A 21,268-nucleotide genomic window follows, 5' to 3' on the forward strand; every position below is an offset into this window, starting at 1 on the left:
TGGGAAAACTCCTTTTGTCACAAATATAGCATTTCTCAGCTTAATTTAGTTGGCTATTACTTTTATTACTGCTGTCTGGTTATATTTGCTTAAAGAAGATTACAAATCCAATCAAGTCCTAATTTCAAATAGTTTACTGGTCTTACTCCATGAGGTAATGGGTGTAATTAGAGTCATTCATGATAACAGACAGGTGTGGTTTGTGGCAGGCCTCAGACATAGGCAGTTATCCACCTAATGGTATGGTTTATTTATATGCCTTATGTGGCTATACCTCTACTTTAAAGCTCAGGTTGTTCCTTCATGCTCAAAATAAAATATAAAATGGGAATAGACTATTTTGTTGATTGTTTCAAGACCTGAAAGATTGTTATGATTTAAACATTTCCCCCCAAACAGGAGAATTATTCTTCTTGACATCCCTTCTAACATTACTCTAGTATGGTCAGTCAATCATAATGAGCAAACAGAACTTGTTACCTTGAACTACAGTGTCCCAAAGATGAGAGGCTGGGACAAAAAGATGATCACAGCACTGCTTCTCATAACAGAACATTGCCAGTTTGCATTATGCATATGCTTTGACATTTACACACAAAAACTTTATGCAAGGAGAACAATGATGTAAAAACCAGTTTGCTCTCTAGCGATTTGGAAAATATTTTAAAGCCTGCACTAAAGAAGAATTTAATATCCTAAAAGAAGCTATTAAGAAGAGCCTGTGCCTCCCTCGACACTAATGTAGAGTTTGTGTTCTGTGAAAAGAAAATATGTTAATTGGAGACAACAAAATAGAAGAGAAGTGGGTCTGTGTTTATTTCTACTATTTATACACACTGCAAGAGCTCAGTGCAAAATTTCCAAGCATTGCAGTAAATGCCATTGTCTGTGTCATGATGTGATACCAGAGAATCTGATGCATCTATTTGGGAATACAAAGAGCACAAAAGATAGTAAGAGAGATAGAGAAAAAGATATTCAAAGATTGTCTTTGATGACATACTTCCAGATCAACTCCTCCAGGAAGCTTCTATGCTTGTTCACTTCCCACTGCATTGCAAGTCCTTACTTTCTCCTACAATGGCATTATTAGGATTGGATTATAATTACTGCTTTAATAATGCCAAAATATAATGGAAAAGAATAAAAATATTTCTTGAGGGTGTTTTAGATAGCATTTTCAGCAAATTCAGTCCTAAGAATATTTACTATTTTGGTATGTGTCCATTTTACTCCCTTCTCATTGGAAAAAGAAAGTCAAAATTACATACAATTTGTAGGCAAGTTATTAAAATTCAAGAATATTGCCACTAGAGAATTCATACTTAATTGCATAATGAGAAAATTAGGGGTCTCATTTTATTTTCTTAGCAAAAAGGAGAAAAGCCAAACAGAAAACAAGCCAAGTGGATTGGGAAGAATAATTTTTGAAATAAGCAAAGCAAACCTTCACTAGAAAGATCCATGGATTTGACTGCAACAGTATATTTGAGAATGTCAATATATGCAAGGCAATACCTCTACAGTATACACATTATTATGCAGCAAAGACATAAATTATGCGTGTAACTATACCCCTATGAGAAAAGAGATTTCTGACAGAACATTATCAAGGCATATCTGACCTTTTTTTTGCATTTTTTGCTGATATAACAAATTCACTTAGAATTCTATTAATGTATAGAGCCATAACAATTTTTCAGTGGTGTTCCTCAATTAAAGACATCACAGGTAATCCTCAAGGTTTTTTTTTTTAAGCTTCCTTTTTTACTACTAGTTATCTATGCTGGTACTATTTTAATAATTTCAGTTTCCCTGTAGAAATTCTATTTTGCAAGGTGTTTTGTAGTCACATCATTTATCTAGTCCTGCCATGCCTACGTGTTTACTTTACATTTTCTTTGCACAAGCTTGTCTTTCTACTCTCAAAATCACTTTTGATGGTCTTTACAAAAATTTCCTCTAAACTTTATACATTGCTCTCACATTGATTCACACATAAGTCACTCTGTAACAGGAACAGCAGCATTAAAGCAGATCAAAAGCACTTCATTTTTAGCCTGGGATTAGATAGTCCTGTGTAATGGATGGCATTTCTTCACCTTTACTCCCCATATGCCAAATAAACAAATCTTTCAAACTGATGGCAATACTTTTACTGTCTTTACCTGGGACACAATCATAAAGAAGCTATCAGAATTTACTTCTCTCATAAAATGACACTGCTGTCTTTTGGACTTTTTGTGTCTCTGTACAGCTTATTAGTGACCCTATAACAAATATAGTTTTCAGGGTTTAGCTTTATTAAATATTCAAGGAGTGTTGATATTTTTTATGCTTTGACACCTGTCTGGCTGGTTGATTTGTTTTAGATTTGCTGGCTCAGTCTGCAGCAGTTCTGGCCATCACTTTCACAACAGAAATAATCACTGCCTCAAGCTGAGGTTTCCATCTCGAAGAGAAGACCCAGGACTACTCAGATTTATACCAGGATCCTCAAGCTGAAATGCAGCCCTACAAGTTGTTTGGCTAGCAGCTCCATTTTAAACAAGAAATTAGCCTCGTTACAGTCCTACAGCGTTTAACACTCTACATCTCACCTCGCCACACGACTTCTAACTCTTTTTCTGCCTGGCTCCCCTAAGGAGATGCAGTAATTGATGATTAGCATTCCAAAGCCATGCTTGCATCCTGTGAGCCTGTCATATTTAATTACATTTTAACTATATTCGTCTTCTATAATAGTCTGAACATAATTTAGATAATTATCTTTTGCTCTCTTATTCTCTTACTCTGCCTGTCTCACTTAGAGCTCCTTGCAATGAAAATCACTTTCTCTGTTTAAACATATAAACAGACTCTTGGGCCAAGAATTTTCACCTCTCCAACAGCAACAGCTGAAAACCCGATGGCTTTGTGCATCTCACAATCTCTTCACCATGCTCTATTCAGAGAAAGGAAAAAATATCACTAGAAATCACACCACTTTCATATTTCTTCTTGTCTTTTTCCCTATTAGGCTATTGCAAGAAGAATGCAAGAAATTCCAGGTAAACCAAATTAATACCTTGCTATTCATTAAACTATCTATAGTTCCAAAACAGCAATTCACCTCCTAAAGAACATAATAGGTTTTTTCGGCATTTGGAATATTTTCCTAGTTATTCCTAAGAAAAGCTGCTATCTTTCTAAAGATTTATTACACATAATAGGACATAAATAGTGATTCTTCCCCATTATTTCCTTCTCTTCCAGAAAGAACAAATTAAGAAAGAAGGGAAAGCTTATATTTTATTGAGGTTTTCTAACGAGCCAGTGGCACTTCACAATACTACCACACTGTGGGCTTACCAGAGCAGCATTGATCAGAGCTGAAACCCAGTTCAGGCCAAAGATGTCAAACAAAAGAGTAAGCTGCTACATGTAACTAACATTCATCAAGCTGTAATAACCATATCATATTCCTATCAAGGCTTACTTTAGGCTAAGCATGTACATTTTCAATGTGCACATCATGTCTCCTCACTTTCCAAGATGACATACAACTACCATATTTCTCTTCCTCACTCCAAGGAAAAAAAAAAACCAACAAAGCAGACTGTGAAGCAAATTTAACCTCCACTTTACATTCTAATATTTGTCTACATATGCCTTATTCTACAGTAAGTGATGAAACACTTCTTAGCTTATTTGGATGTTGACTTTTTCAACTGTAACTATGTATTTTTTTAATGGAATTTGTAAAAGCAGGTAACAGGACAATGAAAGAAGAGTTGTGTCCTTTTTCTATATATTAGTCTCATGACTGTACTGATACAAAGACGACAGACTGTAACCAGCATGTGATGCTGCCAAATAAAATTGTGTGCACAGATAAGCAAGCTTACTGGAAGAGTGCCACAGTATGTTTTGCATGATATGTTACACCCCCTGCTTTGTTAATGAATACCATACTAACCTCTCTTATGGAGTACCTATAAAATAAACACAGAATCACACAACATAAATGCTATAAAAGTAATTGTTATACAGATACTCTTTGTTATAAAAAGGTCTGCAGCTACCTTATAAATTGCCTATAAAACCCACGTTTTCCACCATAACAGCACTAAACAATGAAGGGAGTACTCCCTCTCCTGTTAAAGCTGTACTTTAACATAGGAACTCAGACAGACCCTTTAAGAAGTCAGACTGAGTAGCTGGCTCAGCCAACCCCTTGCCATCCAGCATCCCAAGCTACTGTGGGGGCAAGACAAAGCATGAGAAAGAAAATATTGTTAGGAATCAAAGGTCATCAATGTTTTGGTTTATAAATTGAAGCCAATTAAGATAAATTCTACGACTGGTCTACCTCAATTAAAACTGATTTTCCATCTCATGCTGTGACATGACAGCACTTTCTCAAAGGGTGGTCTAGGAAACATGGGACTCCCTAAGGAAGCAAGGAAGGTCCAAGCTGGAAGTAACAATTTTTTATCTGTTGCTCTCAGAGATAGAAGGAAAACTGACCTAATTATGCATCTTGGCAAAAAAAACAAAGAACACTGCATAGCCAAAAAGGACTTTAAGTACTAACAGAGGTAATAAAAATGGTTTGTATAAATAATGCAAGAGTCTAGAATAAATGTGAGAATAATAATAAATACTAAAAGTCACCTAAAATACTAAAAGTTATTGTTACATAATAGCTTTATATATTGATAAGCAAAAACACGTACAAACATCTTTTGGGAAACTTTCCCTCGAAAGTTTTTATTGTAAATATACTTCCCATAAGGACTGCATAATTCTGAAAGCATCTGAACTAAATTTGTAGCTATTTGTAGGATAATTTCTATGATTTGGTCCCTTGCACCAACCCAAACAAAATATCTGTCCTCTATAAGAATGCTTTACCAAACTACTATAAATGTTGTATTGCATGGGATTTCTTGTAGAAACCAAATGTGGGCTTGAAAAAACAGACCTGCTGGAAAAAAAATTCTGACATACAATAGATTTCATAAAGTCTGTACTGGCTTTCTGACATCATTATAAAACTTCTCACTTGAAAGACTCCATATAGTAACACCTGCTTTCAAAGCCTCAGTGCTGACATTTTTACTTTTTTAGAAAAAGTATTACAAAAAGAAAATGTTTAAAACATAGTCATATTGAACAATGGGAAAACTGAATGTAATATTATCCTTCTACCTAAATGAAGCAATCAATTTTCAAATACTTCCACATATCAATGTAGGCAACTGCAGGCATTTCTGTACTGCATAGGCTCACATAATTTAGCTTGCTTACACCTTTTTTCAGTTTCAATAAGTCATCTTTCTTTATTCCTCAATATTTTAAAAGCTTACATACAATTAAATTATTAGCAATTTGCTGGAAACTGGCAGAATGCCATGAGCCAAATTTCTATGTTGTAGCAAGAACTGTGCATGTAGTACCTAGACACACACCCTTGGGGATTGGCAGTGGCAGAGGAAACTGACAGCAGACAAAGGCTGTGAACTGGAGTAACTTGAGAGTTCATCTTCCTTCTGTGTACATCAGAGCACACATGCACATGACAAGTCCGCATAACCCCAGAGGCTGAACTGGGTTTTTTGTGCTTACTTGTTACCAATAGTTACTGCTCCCGATGTTCACACTGGTAGCAAAGATATAAAAAAGCTATCCAAAGCATAACAAACCCAATAATACAATTAATGGGATGCTTTCAACTTTGAAGACTTCTTGTCCCCATAAATCTACAACAGATTGTAGGCTACTTTTATTATGTAACTTTTCATACCAATGGAAAAGTTGATTAAAAACAAATATATAAGCAATTCTTTTAGAGATATGAGGCAGAAACATGCTCCCTATTAATCAGTTTCTTTGTAGTGCGTACACCAACGCTATTTATTGCACTTGTCTCTTACATTCCCTTGGGTGTAATTTCACGGCCCACTCGTAAAAAACTTCACATTTACAGCAACCGCTCTTCTATTACACTCGATAACATCTAATTGACATGTCAAACCTCCAAGGAATGCTGTAAATTGAACCACAGCCTCTAAGAAGAATAAAATGGTGAAAAAAGTAAATCAGCATGTGCCTCCTCCCAACAGCAATACAAGCATAGTGAGGTTTGGTAATGGAAGGGAGGAAAACTGTTACCCTTTCTACTACCACACTGAATTATCTATTAACCTCAATGTCAGAAAGGAAAGCCTTGTGCCCTCAGACTGAAACTCACCCACTAAAAACCCTGAACCTGAATCCAGGACTGCAGTAATTTTAGACATGAAAGTGAAGTGAACCAAGACAGACAAAAGTAACATATACAACTTTTTTTCTCTTACTTTTTGAACAGAAGAAATGAAAATCCCTCAGAATAGTGTCTGGTAAACTGAATTTCAGTATTGAGTTAGGAACCCTCTGCCTTTGAACCTTATAGGCAAAGAATTGAGTAAAATTTCAGAAATACAATTTTTAAAAGAAAGGAAACATGACTCATAATAATGAAAGAACACTAAACAAAGTCAGGCAAAACTTGCAACCAAGTTATCAGGAAAAAGGTAGAATGATTTAACAAATATGTACATGAAATACATTAAATCCATTAAGAAAGAAAAATTAGTTTACAGGTATAGAAGAAAAATAATGGAATGAAATTAGGTAATAGGATGATATTCTGTACTGTCATTGAGAAATAAATTCTTACTCTGGGAATTCAGTGTAATAGAAAAGCAAAGAGCAAAATGGAAGTATCATCTCTTTAGGTACGTGAAACAAACTGATAAAACATTATTCTAAAAAAAAAAAAAGACCACATGCCACACAGTGCAGAAGACCTCAAAGGATGAACCAAAGATATAGTAATCCTTTGACTTTGTGTTTCATGGTTATAATCTGTCCTGGTAAAAACATTACTTGAATAAATCAATGGCTTAATACTGCATGAATCTCAGTGCAAAACATTTGTAACCCTAAAGACCGTACCTGTTTAGGCCAGCATAAACAAATGGGTACTTTTCAGAGTTTTGATGAAATTAGATCCTGAATATCAGCAACCAAACTAGGGCAAACCTCTTGATTTGACATCTTAACAACTGACTGGCCTCCTGACAGTACAAGGAGATGTCAGCAGTTGCTATTTAATTATTTATTTAATAATTATTTATTAAATAAATATAGTATTATTTAATTATTTTGCCTGTAAGAAAGGGCTACAGCCAAAAAAAAAAAAAACCAAACCAAACAAACAAAAAACCAACCCTCACATTCTAGGTCATTTGGGTATCTCTTATTCATTAGTTTATTATTTTAAGCAACAATGAATTTCAAAGTAAACAAATATAGCTACAAAACAACAATTCGGGTATTAGGCATTCATTTTTTATCTCAGGCAGATAAATGGGCCAGTTTCACAGGAGACATGTACAATTTGGATAACTTTTTTGTAGTAATATTTATTTATACAGGTGCAGAGAGGGTGCATGTGTCGGTATGCCTACATGCACGTGGATATATGCATGCATACAAAGACATCTTCAAGAGAGAGAATTTAACACTGAAGGCAAGTCAATGTACTGCCACAAAAGACTAAAACTTCTTGAAAGTAAAAGACTGTTTTGATTTTTTATTTTGAATAGAAGACTATACTACAAATATTTTACACATACTGAATTGCCTTTTCTTGTTAAAGTATTTTTTTCTAGATGGTAATAGCAATACATATATCTATTTTTAATTTAACTATTTCTGCTGGTCTCCAAAGAGACATTCATGTCTTTGCTGGCATGAGAGAAAAACTCAATACCTAAAGGAAACAGGTAGTGATATTGCGGGTATTATTTGGTATTGCTTATTTTCTCTAAGGCAGAACTGAGCTAACATCCAAATTGATGTCAGATTTACTGTGGTGTTTTCACAACTCTCCTCACAGCAATGTGTGTGAAGAGGAGCCGAGACCATGGCAGTCACAAGGCAAAACTTTAATGAATATGGTACATGCAGAGCTGTAGTGAACAAGAACATGGAAAAACATTTAAGGCAGAATAGGACCCTGCAGTGTGGAGCTCCTTGTTACTCTGTGAAGGCTTGCTCAAAAGATCCATGTATATTGTGGCTGAAAAGCAAACAAGGAACTGAAGGTAGAAGTAGAAAAACAGAACAGACAAATTAACAATTTGAAAACCTTGTGATGCTGAACTGCTGTAAAGAAATGTAACTTTAAAGAAGCCAGACACTTCTTCAATCAATCTAGAATCACCTAAAATAGAAGCTAGCAAATGAAATGTTAGATGCAGAAATTCTACACTGCTGAGAGGCTCCTAATGCTCTGAAATAGAAACTCTGGTTTCTCTCTGTGAAATCTTAATTCTTTGTGCTTAATAAGACAGCACTGTGAAGCTGGAGTCTTTCTTCTTTTGCCATATTAGAATCTTTCGAAAATGTGAGCATAAAAAACACAGGGAAAAATATGTACTTCAATGCCTCTATCGTGCAGGGCTTAAAAGCTCAATAATTACACAAAATAACCCTTTATATCTGTCTGACTTGTTCCAGTAGGCATTATTACCAGGATAATGAACAGACTAATGAGAACTCTTAGTTTATTTTTGTGAAGTGAGACTTGAAATCGAGCTTCACAGTGTAGCAATTTTCCAGACATCTTGCTTGAATATATTTCATTTTGTATTGTATGAATGTGGCCACAGTGAATTCGGCAACCCTGGAGCAGGCATCTGGATTTCACAGAGCTGCTGTGAAACTTGCTTCATGTGAAATAAACAGGATGAATCGTAGTTGAAATATACTCCATTTGACAGAAGAAGAGGCACATGAAGAGTTTTGTTGTGAAATTAACTTCATGTCAAATATGATGAAGTATGGTCAAAAAAAATCTGCTTGACATCAGAGGTACAAGAACAGCTCCTTTTATCCTGTTCCACCTGGCCACCTGCAAGCTCAGGCATGAGACAGAATTAAGGACTACAAAGAAATTAGGAAAAATGCTTGGTCATTCTAGGTATGACAGGACAATAGATACTTTTAAAACTGATGGGAAACAGCAGGAAAAGTGTGATGCAGGCATACAGACAGTGGGAAAGAGAGCTGAGAAACTTTCGAGCCATTTTATTATGCAAGAAAACAGTTCTGTGGAAGTAGCTAAGGAGAATAATGATGAATGAAAACTGATGCAAGGGAATTCAAGAAATGGGATCATACACTGAAGTACAGGAACTAGAAGAGGACAGGAATAAAAAACTGCTGTGCTTGTGGTTAAATATAAGAAACTACAAATATAAGTACATAACGTGCCCTGTGCAGGAAAGATATTAATAAATTTCAAATATTATCTCCATAGCAGAAGAAATAATCATATCATGATAGATATTAACCTGGTTTCACAAAAGTATACACAGGAAAAAAATCCCAACTTGAGTTTGCTACTATTATTGTTTAGAACAGAAGTATTTTCTCACTAGAAATCCTTAGACAACAGGGAAAACACTTTTCTGTACATCGGGAAAGGGGTTTAGGGGTGAAGCACATGATCTAGATCTCTCTAGGTGTTCTTTACCTGTGAATTATCATCAAACAAAATACAGTAGGGAATGAAAACTTGAAATGCACATAATATGTCATGAGGTTGAAATATGAAACACTGGACAAGAGCAAATATCTCAAAGTTGAAAATTATTCCAAAAAAAAAAATCAGAAGACAGTTACTAAATTTTGATAATAAATTTTACATCCATACTATAAAGGTTGTTTCATGTGAAAGTATTGATTAGGTTTATACATGAGCTACAGAAAAAAATTTGAGGGGAACTGAACTGAGAATTGAAATAGCTATTATACAACAAAAGCTCAATAAGCAATGGAAACGTAAAATTAAGTTTGTAAGCTTTTACACATTTGTATCAACAGAACATTCTGAATAACAAAGAATTAAAAATATATGTATAATGCAGTATGTTACAAACCTCCTGGAAACCAAGTAATGCCTGCCATGAGAAAATCTCAACCAGCCATAAAGGCAGCCATAAAGACAAACTGCTTTAGAACTGTCCATCTAAAACCAATATTCATTGTCTCTCAAATCCATCACAGTATTAGACAGAACATACTATGCCTGCTGCCAAAGGATTAGATCCATTTCACAATAACCACTTTGAAGACTGATACTGTGTTGATGAGCACCATGAAAGCCTGCTTAGTATTTGTCTTTGCAGGGTTTATTTTATCAGAAGTGTCATTAACTCTGAGGTCTGGTTCTCCTACTGGCCTTTGGTATCTTTTGTTTTTCATTTGACTTTCAGACTCTGTCAGCAAATTCTCCTAACAAGTGCAAGTCTCTGTTGTTCAACACTAACACGCTCAAGTCCACTTATCATAAATGTTTTTAAAAATAGAAGGGAACATGACTGTTTTTCATTACTGTCACACTGTGTGGAGAAAAACACCTTACTGTGGAAAAGAAAAAAAATAGCCTCCACAGAGCATGTGAAAATTGTCAATTACACAACCAGTATGCATAAATTGGCTCTCACTTAGGAAGGTACACAAGCTTCCCCTGTGAAGATAACAGACATGCAGTTTTTTCTTCAGGCTTTTAAAACTGGGAGAAGAAAAGGTTAGGAGTAGCCTGTCACTTCCTGCCTTTGAGCACTGAATTATTAATTTACACAAAATACTACATTAAAAATGCCATTAAAACAACCTGAAGCAGCACACTGATAGTTTAAAGGGGAAGTTCATGCTTCAGTAGTCTGCCAAAACCAATACATGCTCTTTAAACATAATTTAATTTTTTTTTTCTCAGAGTCTTTTCTTTGACTTCCCGATTATCAAAGGTGTCTGTCGAGGTCTGTGTTTGGCAGAGAGTTCATCCTCCCCTTTGTGCCAGCAATTGAGCAAAAATTAGAGACCTCACAGAACACTTGCAAGACAGCAGGCTAATGACTTCCACAAAAGTCTAACTCCACTGCAAGAACAGGTAGTGATAAAGCTAGGCAGCAAACAGTGAAGGCAAAAAGTCTTATCCACAAAAAGAACTCTTAGCCATACATCTTTGAAGACAGGAAAATTAATAGGAAATATTACTAGTAATGCAAATTTTCTCATTGAAGTATTCTGTCTCTTCAAATGTGGGCCCCTGGGAAATTCTCCCATGTTTTCACTACATTCACTTTGATTTTCTACATTGGAAAGCAAGTGAGTTATTTTTCTTCAGTCTACAGCAATATACTAAACACAGAACTAATGCCAGTTAAGGCAACCTCAGGATTTCAAGACCTTATCAATCACTTATTTTGCACTCATATCTCCAGTATGTATACTGCAGTCAAGCAGGCAATCACAGTCCGTGGAAGGATATAACTACCTCTTATTTTCCTTTAACAAAGACACAAGTCTAAGTGAAGACAATTTTTATATCAACAAAGGATTAGTTCATTTCAGGCTGGGATGTCAAATATTCATCAAAAAAAATAAAAGGATTTGGCTGAGATAAAAAAATAGCTACAAAATTGGACCACACTAGCAAAAGATTTGTTTTGTTTCACCCGAGTGAGAGAGGAGCACAGCATTCAAAACCATACAGGGAATAAAGAGATGAGGGTACTGTTGTTTCTATCTCTGTATGCTCTAGTCTGGTTAAAAAAAATTGCCAAATGTAGGCATTGTACCTGTCTGACTAAACCTGATTGTGGGTCAAACCCAAGAACAGTGCTTCAGTTTGATCATTCCTTTTCCTTGAGGATCCTGTAAATCAGCATCAGAAGGCACTCAGAGGCAGACTAAAACTATCAGTGTAATGCTAAGAGGAAGGAGAGACAGATAAAAAAGAAATCCTTTGCATCTAGTAGGAGTATCTTCACCATTACACTATGACAGTAAACCAGAAAAACTGTACCACCTCCGCTTTACCAGCATCTGTTAATTTTGGTTAAAATCCAAAGCTATCTTCTCTATTTGTTGTCGCTGTTACAATTATCTGAAGTGAAAACAAGTTGCTTGTTTTCATGGCAACCAATCCCAGGTTTTCAATTTGAGCTTTTTTTTTTTTTTTTAAATTACAGAAACTAATGCCAAAATTAGTTCTTCACATATTCCTGGCAGTGACTGGTTCAGTTTTTCCCTCTTTATTAAGAAATCTCTACCCTCACACTGAAAGTTTACCCAACAATTTTAAGTGAGGGCCTTCATTCAGCACATGAACCACTGAATGATGACTTCTATTCTACATTCTACTATTTTTAAACACTAAGAGTATGGCTTTTTTAGATCATACTGTGTTTCAGTATTTTACAGAAAAAAAAATTAGTGTTCCAGTACTATATGTAACTACACATTGTATGAAATTACAATGCTCTTTCTTTACAGACCAGACCTAACATTTGTGGCATTTGGCAGTTATATAGCATTTTTTATACTTAACATATTTATTAGAGAAAAAGTATTGATACTATAGATATTACTTCATATATTTATATGATACATGTACTTGGTTATCAAACTGCTGTTACAATTCAAGTAATTTTTTGAGCTGAAGTAACTTCAGCATTTCTGCCAATCATACCTGAAAATAAAATGAAACATATTTAGTTTTCTAAAGTGACTGAAAAAACCTCAGTCTATAATTCCAATCATAAAGGCAAGAGATATAAATTGAATGCAAAAAATGCTATCAGATGCAAAGAAATGACCTGAAATTTGATGGCCAGTGAACTCTGGTAGCTTCATGACCAGGTCTTTTTATCTGCTAAAGCAGATACAGTGTTAGGACACTCCATGGCTGTAGACTTCAAGAATAAAGACTGGAATTATGCCAACTGACTGCACATCTGTCAGAGTAAGAAGTTAGGCAAAATGCAATTCTTTAATCCACATGAAAATTGTTCCTGCAGCCACAGCTTTGAGCATTTCCAGAGTATGTTTTGAATCTATGTTTTGAATCAAGATTTTGAAGTATACCCAAAGAAGGCAGCTATCTTTACTTTAGGGATGTACCTTTATTTGCTCAAGGCTAAGGCTTTGAAAATAACAAAAAAAGCGCAAAAAGCGTGGTTTGAACATGGTGAAAAGATATTTCAACTGGGCAGTCTATCAGCAATTTCACCTGCACTGTGCATACTTAAGCAAGTGCTCCCTTTGACTGTTAAAAGGCTTTCAAAACCAAAATGTAAAAGGAAAAAGTGCACAAAGATTCCTGATATCTCTTCCTCTCCCTTTTGTGGTTTCAGCCTTTTAGTGCTCCCACTGCTGGAGGCAGACAAAAAGATGAGTTTTATCTATTATGCTGAGATGTCTTTGAGAACGAGTGAAGATTTAATCGTTCTCCAGACCTGCAGGCAGAACCCAGGTTTTCTGCTCATCAATATCCTGCCCTTTACAGGCACTGAAAGGACGTGTCAAGTTCTCCTTCTCCAACACATCTAGAGTGCATTGTAAAGCATTTGAGTCACACTGTTTGTTAAGAGACGAAATATAAAACTTTAGAAAAATGTGTGTCAGCAGTGCTGCTACAAAGGACTGAATAGCTCTCTTGCTTGATGTGACAAACTGAGAATTCAGAATGCCTCTGAATTTGTAAAATCAATTTTGTTTTGGTTGACACAAATACAAGATGGGTGGGGGCTGGCCCCATATAAACTGATGACTTGAATTTGTCCAAAGAAAGAAAGCACATCTTATGGAAAACTGACTCAGGGAAAATGAAAGAGGTAAGATTTTTATAATTCTGAGCTTCCCTGGGGTTAAATCAGGGAATCACATCCCATCAACATTCACTGAATGCTGAGCATATCTGGCTTCCAGATACATAATATATAAATGTGCAGACTGTCTTTTCAGTCCCATGACCAGTATCTAGATCATTCTTTGCTAGGAATTTGAATCATCATCACATGGTTTAAGACGACTCTCAGCACTAAATTATTCTTCCATACTTGAGGAATGGATTTCATCATCAGAAACTGCAGTAAAGCCAGTGGAGAGTATACAGTTAGAGAGTGTTTGTGCCTGATTTTTCCTGATTTAAGTATTGAAATTAAAATGGAAGTTTTTCTCTCTTCTTTATCTCTGCTTAAGGAGCACTCTTTTTCTCTGGAAGGGTGCTTTTCAAAAGTAGAGGGTTTCAAAAGCATAAGTCAAGTACTCTATTTTTGAACAGAGACAAGATCAAGCTTTGGCAACCATGTGATCTATTATGGTTTGGTCCCTATGCTCACTCTCCTCACTCTCTTCGGATGTCATACAATACATTAATGTGTTTTGATAAGGGAGAAAGACATTTGAGCAGCAAAATCCTTTATAAAGTATGCTCTCTTCCCTCTCCTACCACGTTTTTCAAGGCAGGGTAGTTTGACATCCAGGGACACCATAAACATGTGCCCTCCAGAACAACACACTTTAACTTCTAGTGATCACAAAACCAAGGCTACAGTAGGCAGACTTTTTATGAACAAAGAATCCAACTGATTGGCTGAAGATCCAGTACCAATCTTAAGAAATTGATTCTGAAAGTCTTGCATTAATCTACAGGTTATGCAATGATCATTCTTTCCACAGTAATGTATATAAGTAGTAAACAAACAAACCCACTAAAAACCCCAGCTTCCAGTTCTTGATTTGTGCCAATGAATGGAAAAAACTCAACTCACTTGCAGGAAATTTTTGTGCGATCCACCACCATGGTCCACTGTTGCTGATTTGTTGAAACCTCAATGTAGTAGCTGTAGCTCCGATCATCACAATCCCATAGTAGCAACCTACAGAAGAAGTTTTTGAGAGGTAAGTTAAACAAACATCACACCAACTTTAATATTTTTCCAGCCCTTTATTTTCTGCACTTAATTATTTCTAAATGTAACTGTTTCTTTTGGAATGTACCTCTAACACTCAGCAAAGTCTTTACTGTTTTTGCCATCTCAAGCTCCATTCTTATTATGCCGAGGCCAGTAATAGACTCACCGGTTTATAATAACCAACTTATAAACATTAATCTATTACATTCATCCAATTACTTTTAATTGATTTGCCACACAGCACTGCCTTTTTTAGAAATGATGCAAAGATCTGTTTCAAAAAGTCAGTTAAGGAGAGGACAGAAAAAAAGAATTAGGTGATTAAAAGGATTATGCTGCCTTCTTAATTGCATTTTATTGGTTTTGGAAAATATATCAGAAATATATAAAAAAAAAAAGAAAGAAAGAAAATGGGAATTCCCAGTCCTGGTTCATCAGAGGAAGGAAAAAAGGCAAAAATATGTTAAATAAATTGCTAAAAAGGCAGAAGAAAAAGAAAGACAATAATTTTAACAAACATGCACTCCTTCAGGAAGGGCACTAAGTGATACTGAATAGCCCTTGATTTCAATACTTGTCTTACAGAGAAGACGACCTAAAGCATCAGGGATGGCATTTAGCTCAAGTATTATCAAAATCAAAACCCATATCTGGCAAACGTTTCTTCTTTTCTTTATATGGGCATTATTTCCCTGTTGGTAAGAGATATTTGACTCAGAACTGGACTCAGTACTTGAGGTACAGCCTTAAGTTTCAGAGAGAAACATCCTAGTTCAGGCCTTTCTTTTCAGCTTTTGAAATCCCAATGTTAAAAGTGGAATTAAGTCTAGTGACCAAACAGATTCAAAACAAATTCTCTAGGTGCTGAATGTAGCTAATTAATATTATCAGAAATAACATGCTGTCAAAAGGTATCTTTAAGAAGCTAAAATAAAACACTTTCAACAAAAGTCTTTTAGCACATATGAATACTGTCTATTTGCAAATCAAAAAATTCAGAGTTGACTTAGTAAAAAATGAAAAGTTGTCTGTGGCATCATAATAATCTTAAAAATACATCCCACACCCCAAAACATAACCACTTAACTTCAACACCTCTTCTTCATCTGCTTATCCCCATTCTGCTTTTCTACACCTGAAAGGTCTCCAAAGACACTGAATGAAGTGCATTTTCTTAAAAAAAAGTTTACTGATTACAATCCTCTTTTTTGGTAAGTGCTAGTAATCAACAGGTCCTGAATTGATTCAAAATTTATATTTAAACCAAGTCTTCTAAATGAAAAAAAGAGGAAAAATAAAAAACTTCCAAAGATTTGTTTTCCTTCAAAAAGTCTATCAAAATGTAGCTAATTATGCTTTTTGATAGAATCCTTTTTATCATGGTGACTCATTGCTGTTTCCTTGATCCATGTTTTCAAAGCTATGATCAAGAGTTTGAATATCAGAAGCATACTGGTGACTGTAATTTCAACTAACAATACCATAATTAAAACACAGCTGGCTTGGTTTTAAAGCAAAAAGCCAACAGGACATATTTGTTCCTTTCAAAAATATATAATTGATCTCTTCCAAATCAACCTAATCTCATTAAATAGGTTTAAAAATCATATGGTTTAGAATTATTACAAACCAAATAATGAGTGAATTAAAGTCAGCGGCATCTCTCCCAAAGTAACTTTGCATGAATGCTAAACGTAGATTTCTTCTTTTGTTCCTTTGATACTTCTGAAGGAAAATAAAAAGTTATTTCTTCTCTAGTAGCTTTTTAGGAGAAAACCAAGATGTAGACTGATAGTAGAACTTACTTGGAATTTACTCTACTTGAAATGCCTTTCTGGACAAGCAGTGAAAAACTTTCAGGTGACAATTACAATATTCACCAGTGCACACTGAGCACAAAGGCCACTTTTTATGCCAGGCAACAATCTTTGTAACACATTAGAGGCAAATTACCATGCTGAACTTTTTTAGCAAAGCTATGTTTTGCTAAGATGAATATTAAATGACAGGAAGGAGAATATTCCACTTAAAAAGTCAGAACTATACCCATTGGAAATGCATCTGTTTATGGCAAAATTCCCTATTTTCTTAGGACTTTCCATATTGAAATAAAAAGCTAAATTAGCTCATTAGTGTATCTTGCCCTCAGGACTGAGAAAGAAAAATTGAGTGAAGATTTATCCAGCTTACACCCCGCAACACTGTGAGATTTAAACATATTTCTATTTTGGGTATCTGGAGCCTAAGCCTGTGAATCATTTAATATGACATTGCTTTTTACATCACATGTCCACAATGCCTCACTTTATAAAATAAAAGCTTTTCAAATATGAATGAAACTTCACATTGTAGGCATAGGAAAATTACTATATTGGCTACCTGTTACAGGAAAAAAAAATGCTGCAGTACTTGTTTTAAACAGTATGTCACTAAATCTCATGTGTTGCCCTGTGATTGAATGTTCTGCATTTCTAAAAACATTTTCTGCTGTCTGTGTTTATTTTTTATTTTTAAATTTCTGTAAAGAAGATTGTAACTGTTTAGTTCAGACTGCTATATAACTACATATACTCAAAGTCTTAGCAGAAAACCAAACAATATTAGTCATGGACCTGACAGGATGACATCTGCTTCCTGAGTACTGTAAGTCACTACAGAGAACATACAGATAAATATTTGACAGTACTGTGTTCAGAAACCACTTGCATACTTGTAGAAACCCAAAAGGCAGAAATTAAAACATGAAATAGCAACACATCTTGGAAGAGAAAGAAAAATAAAAATGAAGAAAACCCTTCCACATGGAAGGAGTTTTTTTATACAATTGTTGCTGTATTTTTGCCTCTGGTTGTCTATAAACCCCTTCAATTTTCTGCAGATACCTATGTTTCAGTAGTTACGCTTCAAGAAACCTTCTTTCTTCCTACAAAGATCCTATAAAGGAGACACAATTTCTGCCTATTTTTAAGTGTTCCTATGATCATTCATTCTGAGTCATGATTTTACTCTCCAGTCAGGCAAGCACAGAAAATGAGCAGCAAAGAAAGAAAAGCTTCATAAGTGGAAATGGTATGGAAAATCAGAAAGCATAAGAGATGTCTATGATGATGGTATAAGCAAACAGAAAATACATTCAAGTTCACTGATGCTGTTTGTTAATTTATGGATTACTATGTACATGAAAAATCTATCAATTTCATATGAAGCAATAAAGTCTTCAAAAAGATTAAAGTTGGATAAGTAGATTGTATTTTTCTAGAGACATCCTTTTTGTCTTCCTATTTATTCTAACATGAAAATCACTATGGCATAGAATACCATCTCTACCACATGCACTCTGACAATTTTTTTTTTTAATTTATAAGAAAAATCAGTCAAAGACTGTAGCATAATAGCACTGTATTTCTATTCCAGACAAACACAGGGAGAATTAGACAGAAAGTTATTGTGATATGGCAGCTGCTGCAATATTCACATTTTAGCCATTTAAAAATCAAATTGTGTTTACTATGTTACACACACCAGTTCCTTTCTTTCTATTCCAAATTAAATACTGTAACATTCTGTCACTTTTTCAGAGACTAAAAGGAGAAAGATCTTTTGTGTCCAGAGAGGCAACTATGTGGAAAAAACACCTAAATTAACAATTACTCCGTTAACTGTTCTGAGAACGAACAAAAAAACAAAACTCTTAAATACTTTTAAAAATTTCATAATCTAGAAGACCATATTTGGTAACAACTGTTTGAAAAACCCCATAGGATCATAGAATAGTTTGGCTTGAAAGGGATGGGTTGAAATCCCCACGTTTTCCATGTCTTTTCTATTAGAAAATAGTATTGAGCACTGACTGCCTTTAGACCTCTTTCAGAATTTTGGAGTAAATTTTGATGTGGAAGTCAAGCGTCTGAATTTTTATACAAATAGAAGAAGTATTCAATACTAACAAAGTTTCAATGTGGTCTCCAATGGAATTCCTGAGTCAAGTTGAACAGATGTCATTTGTTAGTTGCCTGCATGCCTTCTCAGCAATGAAGGCTACAAACATATGGAGCTGGAGTAACAGGAACTGAGCCAGCAAAACAATGGAAAGAGATGATTGTTCTGTACCAGGCTCTTGTTAGATCATGCCTGGGATACTGAATTCCTTTTTAGATCCAAGTAGAACATTGATACATCTCAGCAATTCCAGCAGAGGACCATCAAAATATTCATGATATTGAAGCACACACCCTGTGCAAGAGATGAGAAGTTGGCTTGTTCAGCCTAAGGAGGCTTGGGGCTGGGGAGGAACCCAACAGCCAGCGCTTGTCAACATCTGAGAACAGGTTATCGCAGGGTACCCAGAGAAGTTGTGGAATTTCCTGCCTTGAAAATTAAGACCTGTGTGCACAAAGCCTTGATTTGGATGGTCTTTTTTCATAGCTGACCCTCCTTTGAGAAACAACTTGATGCTAGATGCCTTCCTCTTCAAGCCCCTTTCAACTTGAAGGGTGCCAAGATTCTTAGACATTGGAATGACTTCGGCAGAAAGCATGCATACAATATATATTCCTGAAACATTCAACTCCCTGCATTTCTAAGGCATATCTGAACACCAACAGTTCTTCTGGGTTTTTTCCCATACTCAGAATTTAGTTGCCATGGTAACATATTATGTCTTGGAGGCTCTCTCCAGTGATATTCCCATTTCTATAGCCTAAAAGCAGCTACTACCTTTTTCAAAGGTTTATATATTTACCCCCTCTGAAATAAATATATTCAATGGCACATTTGTGTTTCTGAACTAAAAAGATACATACTTTTCCTAATTATTCCCTTACAATCCAAACCCATGGGTATAAGGACTCAGTTTCTGAGGGTAGTAGAATTAATGTTATTCTGTAGTCATGGTGTACTGCCAGCCTAAAGCAAATGCTCCTAGAATTTTTTTTCGGTTAGGTGGGAGCATGAGATCAAGGGAGTTTTCAAACAAGCAAACAGCAGGAAAACAGGCAGTGAATACAGTTCCATCAGTTGTGGCAGACATTCTGTTAACAAAAAAATTTTCTTGCTCCCATAAAGATGAAATACTAAGACTTTTTGCTGTCGTCTGTGTTTATATATGATTTGATTTCTGTACAAAACATAGATTTCCTGATGTTGAATAAAGACACCATTGCCATCATCTTTAGCACTGCGTAACACAGAACATGTTCCAGACCCTTGCCAAAGCAGTAGAGGCCACAGAGTGAAACTCACTTCCCCACTCCAAGGAGCAGCTTCCCTTGGCTGCCTGTGACCTGAATAGACATGGCTGCAACTCAAAACACTTGTTTATCTAGGCAGTACAGAAAAAAGGAAAAATGACGTGCTGCTAGCATTTCTGTCTCAGGCAATGCAGGTAGTCTCCTCTGTCAGAAGATACCCCAGACTATGATGTTTATTATTGTTAGTTTTGTAAAGTAAGCTATTAATCTTGTTTGCACTATACGTGAAGGGAAACTGACAAAGAAAGATGAGATTCTGAACCTGTAGCTGTACAATTCAATGCCGCATAAATCACAAAATGCCTATTAGTTTTGAATTATGTAATGTTTGGGTTATTTTTTTAAAATTTGCTCTACACACTTGCTGATTACACAGTTATTATTTCTTAGAAACCAAAAGTTTAATTCACCTAACACACCATTTAATAAAGAGACTTATTAAAAATCTTCTGCAGAAGAATAAACAATAGCATAGCATTTATTACAGGAAATTCATTTTTTTTCACTAACTGGAAAAAGATGGTATCCATCAATGGAAGGATATACAATTGAAGGACATCAGAAAACAGTAAGAGAGGAAGACACAGAAACTGAGAAGCTTTCTATTTTAGTTAGTATATTCTTTTAATCTTTTATATGGCCAAAGCCTTGCTGCTAAAAACTGCTACTTAAGTTTAAAGTGTCATGAAAATGTTAGCATTACATTTTCATTTACCTATTCAAAGAAATCTGAGTACTGCTTGGTTTTCTACTTGAGATGCAACATTTAACAGAATATTAACAACACCAAACTCAAATGAGTGTGGAAAGTTGCCAACCACACTTACTCAACTTGTTTCACACTGTGAGAACAATGCTGGACTTGCATAATGCATAACATCTACAGCTTGCATACACACAAAACACTACTTTTGTTGGGTTAGGGATTTGCCAGGATATCTGATGTCAAACTCTATCTTCAGAGTTGTACAACCATCATAACAATGCCATAGGCCAAAACCAAACCACACAAAATAGAAACTGGCAGTTATAAAAGAGCTTTCAAGTCTGACTTGGCAGCTCTTAATAGGGGGAAGGCACTGAGCTCTTAGAAATACGTATCTATGTACACAGTCTCTGTTGCAAGCCAACACTTGTCTGGGATTTCAGCCTCTGATCACTGGTACCCTGAACTTCAGAAATCTTTACTTCTTTGTCACAGAGCATACAAATTAAGTCCCT

General features: G+C 35.4%; 1 protein-coding gene across 2 annotated transcripts in view; it reads right to left on the reverse strand.

Moving 5' to 3' along the window:
* Positions 1-21,268, reverse strand: part of BTBD9 (BTB domain containing 9) — a 115,501-nt gene that overhangs the window by 15,253 nt on the left and 78,980 nt on the right. For both annotated transcript variants that reach the window (XM_050971995.1, XM_030235909.2), the window contains exon 10: positions 14,655-14,762. In XM_050971995.1, the coding sequence (XP_050827952.1) occupies positions 14,655-14,762 (108 nt within the window). The remainder of the gene's footprint in view (positions 1-14,654; positions 14,763-21,268) is intronic.

Source organism: Serinus canaria, chromosome 3 (assembly GCF_022539315.1).
Source record: "Serinus canaria isolate serCan28SL12 chromosome 3, serCan2020, whole genome shotgun sequence".
Lineage (NCBI taxonomy): Eukaryota > Metazoa > Chordata > Aves > Passeriformes > Fringillidae > Serinus > Serinus canaria.